We start from the raw sequence: 7,682 nt of genomic DNA on the forward strand, positions 1-7,682 counted from the left end.
CCTTCCAACAAAGGATCAAATTAGGTGCATCTTTGAAAGATATGCTACCTAGTGTCCCGCTAGGGAATGATACCTCCTAGAAGTAGCTAGGAAAAAGAAATATGATACCACTAAACTATTGTTTATGTGCCATATCATGAACTATAGCAATTGGAGTCATGTTTCCAATATACACACTTGTAACAATAGTCTTAGTTGAATAAGAAAGAGGCATGTTTGTCTCATTCACTTATGCTTTTGTAGCTTTTCTTATGTGCTTGTTTCTTTTGCTAAGTAGCACCATTTTTTTGCAGAATATACTTGAATGAAAGCTATCCCTATATTCCATACCTTTTTAAAAAACCATTGAATTAATGGAAGAAAGAGTATCCCCCTCCATATGATCCCGCGCCCTTTATCTATTTTTTAGATTGTTTTTAGCCATAGGCATGTGATTTGCAAGTGCATAAGCCATACTTTCCTTGTATAATATTTGTATCCACCATAGGTGTAATCTTTACACGACGCCAAACATCAATGTGCATAAACTTCAAAGCACTTCTGCTTACATGCTTATCATTAGAAAAGGGCACCTTTTCCTACTTACCAAACTCACATCGCTTGCAAATTTTACTGTGCATAATTGGATTAGCAATATCATCCGCGCTCTTCACATAGCTTGCTGGACTCTGCAAGGTTTGCATTTATCTAAACCACTCACCATGACTAATCATGTGATTTCATGCACGTAAATCCACATACTAGACCTTACCTCCACATAGAAATATAGTACAAACATAATATTCAACATATGTGGCATATTAAATAGCATCTTAGGTTCATTGGCATTTATGCTAGTGCTTCCATAGTTATTTTGCTTCCTTTTATCATGAGGGTTACACTCAAAATGACCATTCTTGCCACATTTCTAGCATACCACGACTACCTCCATCAGTGTACATACGTGTTTCCACGGCCTTTTTAAACCCATGCTTCTCAAATTATTTCCTCAATTACATGTGTTTTGCCTTTAATTGTGGTGCTCTTGTTTTGATTGGTAGTAGCATCGTTTTTGTCCACCACCAATACTTATGCCACGTTGGAGAGGGGGATGAGGGAAAACCACCAGCACATAAACCCGATGCCTCTATATAGCTCAGTGATCTCACAGCACCCCTATCACCTAGCAAACACACACCATGATACGCAATCTGCAAACAGCTATTGTCCAAGCCCAATCCCGACCAACCCTTAACTGTATATGATCCACAACCAAGCATATCAACATGACTTTACTTTTTTTGACCCCTGACCCCTCAAAGCACCATATATTCACATATAAGCAATCACGACAAGGAACCTCGGCCCCTTCAAACACCTCAAAACTATTGGTAGACTCAAGCCTACTCACAACTTTTTACCCTCAAGGCATTTACACAGCCACATAGGGAATCCCCACACACTTCAGACATCCAAGCTTTACACCCTTTGCATTCCACTTCATCACCCAAAACCACTCGGATACATGACAACACACATATAGACTCATATGAAAGCGAGAGAGAAAATGATATATATCATGAAACAGTGAGCATGGGAAGATTAAAGCTGGCTTGATGAAACAGATTAGGTATAATGATGGATCTCGCTGAAAAAACCTTCACTCGCATAACATCCTGCAAGTTTATGGTGAAATATGAGCGTGAGGGTGTGTATTGCTGCCCTCATTTCTCATGGCAGACCTCCTCCTGCAACTCTCGGCCTCCCGTTTTACCCTCCAGGCGGCCCCTCATGCAGCCCTTCACTCTTTCCTTTGCAGGCGCCCCCCTTTAACTTCCTCTATCTTGCCACCCTCGGCAGCGCGCCTCATGCAGCCCGATCCTCAGGCCCGCCACCCCTGTAGCCGGCCCTTCCTCTCTTCTGCACCTTCTCCCTGTCCTGTATGATACCCCGTGGCTCCTGCAGCCTTGGCGGCCTCCTTTTGCAATGCAAAACTATCCCCCTTCACCTCTTCTGCAGTGTTTAGCCACGGGCTGCAGCCCCCTCAGATGCCGGCTCCTCGTTTTCAAATGCAGCCCAACGGCCACCCCTGCACTGGCCTTCCTCCACGCCACTGGCCGGCTCTCGGCCCTCTTCCTCTGCAGCACCTCCCTCTCACGCCCTCACTGGCAACATGCGCCACCTCGTGGCCTTGTCTCCCTTATCAGAAGCCCCCGAGACTCTCCGAAAACTGCGCTACCCCTTCGGGCTTCCTCCCTCCTGATGCCATCCCTCGTCCCTTCACCTGCCGTGTCGCCTTCCCATGCAAGCCCCTGCCGGCCTCAAACCATCCAGGTGGCGGCCCGAGCTCGTCGACTGCAGCTTACCATTATATTTTTATGTTAATAGCTTTAAAAAAAAAAAACTTGGAACTTGGCCCCCTTGCACACGCCCAAAAAAAGCCGACCTTTGAATGCCTCCTTCAACCTCTCCGCCTGCGCACCTTTGAAGCTTGAGCTCCACCTCCTCATAAAAAATGCCACTAGCTTCCCGTCGTCGCGTTACCAATGATCAGAAGCAAGCCCGAGGCTCAGTTTTCGTGCCGCCAGTCTCATGATCATAAACAGTTATCCATCCATCTCCGAGCATCATCAAAATTCAGACCTTGTCCAAGCGGGGCAAGCACTCAACATACATTGCATGGTGCCATCCCGTGCAAGAATATCTGACCACTTTAAAAGACCTGAGCGGCTGAGCCTGAAAAACCCCGTCTGTCTGCTAAAAGAAACATTTGGCACACACATCATTGTGAGACCTGCTCCAAAGTGCATTTGAGACCTGCCAAAGTCCGGTACCATCATCCTGCCTGATGCCATACTCTTGCTGCTAGCTTCTCCCTGTGTCGACACAAACTGGCTGTACCATCATTGCCCACCCCCTCGTTGAGCATTCATGCTCAACCACAATATTATTTAGGTAAAATAAATCTGTATAGAGAGAATGATATAACATAGAGCTATAGACTGCATAAGAAAAATGATAGTGGCTATATAGATAGGTTAGATATAGAGAGAAGAGCATCTGCCTACTGCATCACCCGCCAGGGTCAACTGGAAAGCTCGAAGCTTCCCCAAGCATGACATAGAAGCTTCCCCAAGCATGACATAGAGTCTACCTGGATCAAAAACAAAACCATGGCCGTGGTCATCCACCTGTAAAGCATATATCTTCAAGTCTTCCTTTGCACCTGTAGGCCAATAGACACACCACCCTTCCAGCTCTCCATAGCATGGAGCTTTGTCATCCTGCATCCATAAGTCTTGTTGCCAACCATAAACATGCTTCCATTGGTACCACAAGCAGCTATCCTGTCACCTGCTAGAGAACCTTCCATAGTATATTCCACTTCAAAAGAGCCTTGCAATTGATACAAAGATACCTGTAAAGCAACCTCTAATAACACATGTATCCATAGCATCACATAAAATAGCAAGACCCTGCCATTTGCCTCCAGCTGTTATATAGCCAAGCAAATCTGTTCCCTTTGCATACCTGCATCCAAACCCTCTGAACATGGCTCCAAAACCATCTTTTCATACGCAAGAGCATGACCTGCTAAAGATTTAACATGTTCTTCAAATACCTTATGACCTACAAGGTTGGCAGCACCTTTACCTCGTTGCATGGAGCCTCTCCCTTATAGGCTGCACCTGTATCAGTTTCCATAGAGTCAATTGCTGGAGGTAGCTCTCCACGGCCACAAACCAACTCCAAAACTTCAAAGTGCACCTCTACATGCTCTCCATGAAGGCAAGGTTGCCCCACCCCCTGCATAGACAAATCACTTTGACCTACCACAGCTTCTGCTTCTAGCTTCTACAAGCCATCCTCAAACACCTGGTCTTCAATCAAACTGGATGCACAATCAAACCACATTTCTTTCTCCAATAGGGACTCACCATCACACAACATTTGATAGGGCTGCTCGACTGGCAGATTCACACAAGACATTTCCACACTTGCACTATGCTTCTCCTCGACCTTCAAATGGCTTGCAGGCAACTCGCATACACTTTTTCCCACTTCATCTACACCAAAAACATCATAAGTTTCGTACCTAGAAGACCGGGATTCTGTCTCCCACGTGCTATCTGTGTCCAAACCACTGCTAGAACTTTGAGAACTTTCGAACTCCTCTTCTGATCTTGCCGAATATTCCTGCACCTCTACTACCTTCTTCGTTGCTGGCTCTAGACTGACACCCCTTCTTTAAGGCACTTTACCATCTCGCTCTCTTGAGGAAGCAAATTGGGTGGCATCGTGAATATACCTCTCTGCACCTTTTGAGCCCTGGTTGGCACTTCTTCTACCTCTTCTAGCCTGGCATCAGCTTCACATACTTTGACCAAATGCATATCAACAAAAGGAGCTTTTACCTCATGATGCTCTTCAATCTGTTTGGGCTTAGGTCCTCTGGCTACCGTGATTGCTGACTGTAGCAATCCTGCCTGCATTTTCTTCTTCATAATCGACTCTCTCACGAACATAGGGATGCAAGCATGATAGAAACCTTTCGAGCTTCAAAGATCCTACATTGGTTGCTTGGGTAGCAGCCGCCAAATCCCCCCAATAAGCTTCAAATTTATCAACAAAAGAATCAAAATTTGCACTTACGTCCTGCTGCAAGCCTTTGATCTTGGCATCTGCTTCCGAAGCCGACACCACCTTTCTATACCTTTGTAGAAATTGCTCTCGAAATCTGAGCCAATACTGCTTGTACAGCTCTTCTAAGCCATCGAACCAAACCTTTGCTAATTTACCTCGCAGCACCAAAGGTAGAGTCTGGAGCTTCGCTTCATCACCTGGCATCTGCAATACTGTCAGCATAAATAGCTCAAAATCGGCAAGCCAATCATTTGCATCTTCTTGTCCTTTGAGCATCGGACCAAACTCGTGCTTCATCTTGATTCACAAACACTCAGTCAGGAAGCAATCAGTAGCTCCTCAGTGGGGGCACCACAAGATGGAGAGGGGGAAGTGGGAAAACCACTAGCACATAAACTCGATGCCTTTATATAGCTCAGTGATCTCACATCACCCCTATCCCCTAGCAAACACACACCATGATACGCAATCTGCAAACAGCTATTGTCGAAGCCCAATCCCAATCCTGACCAACCCTTAACTGTATATGATCCACAACCAAGCATATCAACACGACTTTACCTTTTTTGACCCCTGACCCCTCAAAGCACCATATATTCACATATATGCAATCACGACAAGCAACCTTGACCCCTTCAAACACCTCAAAACTATTGGTAGACTCAAGCCTACTCACAACTTTTTACCCTCAAGGCATTTACACAGCCATATAGGGAATCCCCACACACTTCAAGACATCCAAGCTTTACACCCTTTGCATTCCACTTCATCACCCAAAACCACTCGGATACATGACAACACACATATAGACTCATATGAAAGCGAGAGAGAAAATGATATATATCATGAAACAGTGAGCATGGGAAGATTAAAGCTGGCTTGATGAAACAGATTAGGTATAATGATGGATCTCGCTGAAAAAACCTTCACTCGCATAACATCCTGCAAGTTTATGGTGAAATATGAGCGTGAGGGTGTGTATGGCTGCCCTCATTTCTCATGGCGGACCTCCTCCTGCAACTCTCGGCCTCCCGTTTTACCCTCCAGGCGGCCCCTCATGCAGCCCTTCACTCTTTCCTTTGCAGGCGCCCCCCTTTAACTTCCTCTATCTTGCCACCCTCGGCAGCGCGCCTCATGCAGCCCGATCCTCAGGCCCGCCACCTCTATAGCCGGCCCCTCCTCTCTTCTGCACCTTCTCCCTGTCTTGTATGCCACCCCGTGGCTCCTGCAGCCTTGGCGGCCTCCTTTTGCAATGCAAAACTATCCCCCTTCACCTCTTCTGCAGTGTTTAGCCACGGGCTGCATCCCCCTCAGATGCCGGCTCCTCGTTTTCAAATGCAGCCCAACGGCCACCCCTGCACTGGCCTTCCTCCACGCCACTGGCCGGCTCTCGGCCCTCTTCCTCTGCAGCACCTCCGTCTCACGCCCTCACTGGCAACATCCGCCACCTCGTGGCCTTCTCTCCCTTATCAGAAGCCCCCGAGACTCTCCGAAAACTGCGCAACCCCTTCGGGCGTCCTCCCTCCTGATGCCATCCCTCGTCCCTTCACCTGCCGTGTCGCCTTCCCATGCAAGCCCCTGGCGGCCTCAAACCATCCAGGTGGTGGCCCTTTCCCTGCATAGCGAGCTCGCCGATTGCAGCTTACCATTATATTTTTATGTTAATAGCTTTTTAAAAAAAAACTTGGAACTTGGCCCCTTGCACACGCCCAAAAAAAGCCGACCTTCGAATGCCTCCTTCAACCTCTCCGCCTGCACACCCTTTGAAGCTTGAGCTCCACCTCCTCATAAAAAATGCCACTAGCTTCCCGTCGCGGTGCCGATGATCAGTAGCAAGCCCGAGGCTCACTTTTCGTGCCGCCGGTCTCATGATCATAAACAATTATCCATCCATCTCCGAGCATCATCAAAATTCGGACCTTGTCCAAGTGGGGCAAGCACTCAACATACATTGCATGGTGCCATCCCGTGCAAGAATATCTGACCACTTTAAAAGACCCGAGCGACTGAGCTTGAAAACCCCCGTCGGTCTGCTAAAAGAAACATTTGGCACACACATCACTGTGAGACCTGCTCCAAAGTGCATTTGAGACCTGCCAGAGTCTGGTACCATCATCCTGCCCGATGCCATACTCTTGCTGTTGGCTTCTCCCTGTGTCGACACAAACTGACTGTAGCAACGTCCTCTTTCTCTAACGTTGTTGTTAAAGAACACGTATTTAGAGTTGTTTCTACCCTATGTAGAGAACTCCTTTTTTGAGTTCTTTTTATGCCACAATCACCATGGATACCATATATTCAAAGGTGGAAATTTTCTCTCTTACAAATGAAAACTTGACTTAAACTACTTATACTTAGGACCTAAGCCTCACTGAAATCTTTCACTTTGTCTTTAATTCTCTATTGTGACACCAATTGAAGCAAGGCACTGACAAATCTTCTTTGTCTTCATTGAAAAAAAGTTGAAATCGATAGATAGGTTTTTTGTTTCACTATATTAAGCTCACTCTTCAACTATAGCTTCTTTGCTTTCTTGTTGGTCACATCCAATGGTAGCAAAATATCCCGTGTCCTTGAGTGTCTAAGCATGCCCAATCTCCTTTATATGCACACTTGTAGCCCAATTTTTGCTAGCATTGGTGCCTCCTGTTGCTCTCCATCATTGTAGCCTAAGTAACCTTTACCCATTAGGACATTGATCGTTCTGAATTTTCAAGCATGAAACTTGTTGTTGTGAAGCTTCTCATTGACAAGTGTTGGACGTCATCTTAGTACTTTATAAGAAGCCTACTTAAAGTACTAGCTACCACATACTATAACCACAATGTGTGTACATACACGTGTTTAATAATACTAAAATACATGTGAACTTTGTAGCCAATCTCCGGCATTCTTATGCACACAAACAATTAAAAACCTTGAATCTTAATTTGCCTTTCCATGCAAACACATTACCTCAAAAAGGAGATTGAAACACACTCGAAATGTGAATTAGGTCGCACAAGTTTAGTGCATAGTAGTATGCAAACAGTTGCTCAAGGCACACGATCTACAAAAAG

At 45.9% G+C, this 7,682-nt stretch overlaps 1 protein-coding gene and 2 pseudogenes across 1 annotated transcript; 2 read left to right on the top strand and 1 right to left on the bottom strand.

Annotated features, from left to right (window-relative positions):
• Positions 1–321: 321 nt before the first annotated feature.
• LOC147453559 (uncharacterized) lies at positions 322–3,820 on the top strand (annotated as a pseudogene).
• Positions 1,384–4,505, bottom strand: LOC147453560 (uncharacterized; annotated as a pseudogene).
• Positions 4,506–5,622: 1,117 nt separating this feature from the next.
• LOC147453561 (uncharacterized) lies at positions 5,623–6,246 on the top strand. Its single transcript, XM_086516934.1, has one exon. It carries the CDS (start codon positions 5,623–5,625, stop codon positions 6,244–6,246), a length of 624 nt encoding a protein of 207 aa, XP_086373060.1.
• Positions 6,247–7,682: the final 1,436 nt, after the last annotated feature.

Source organism: Adiantum capillus-veneris, chromosome 7 (genome assembly GCF_014529385.1).
Source record: "Adiantum capillus-veneris isolate H3 chromosome 7, ASM1452938v2, whole genome shotgun sequence".
NCBI classification, from domain to species: domain Eukaryota; kingdom Viridiplantae; phylum Streptophyta; class Polypodiopsida; order Polypodiales; family Pteridaceae; genus Adiantum; species Adiantum capillus-veneris.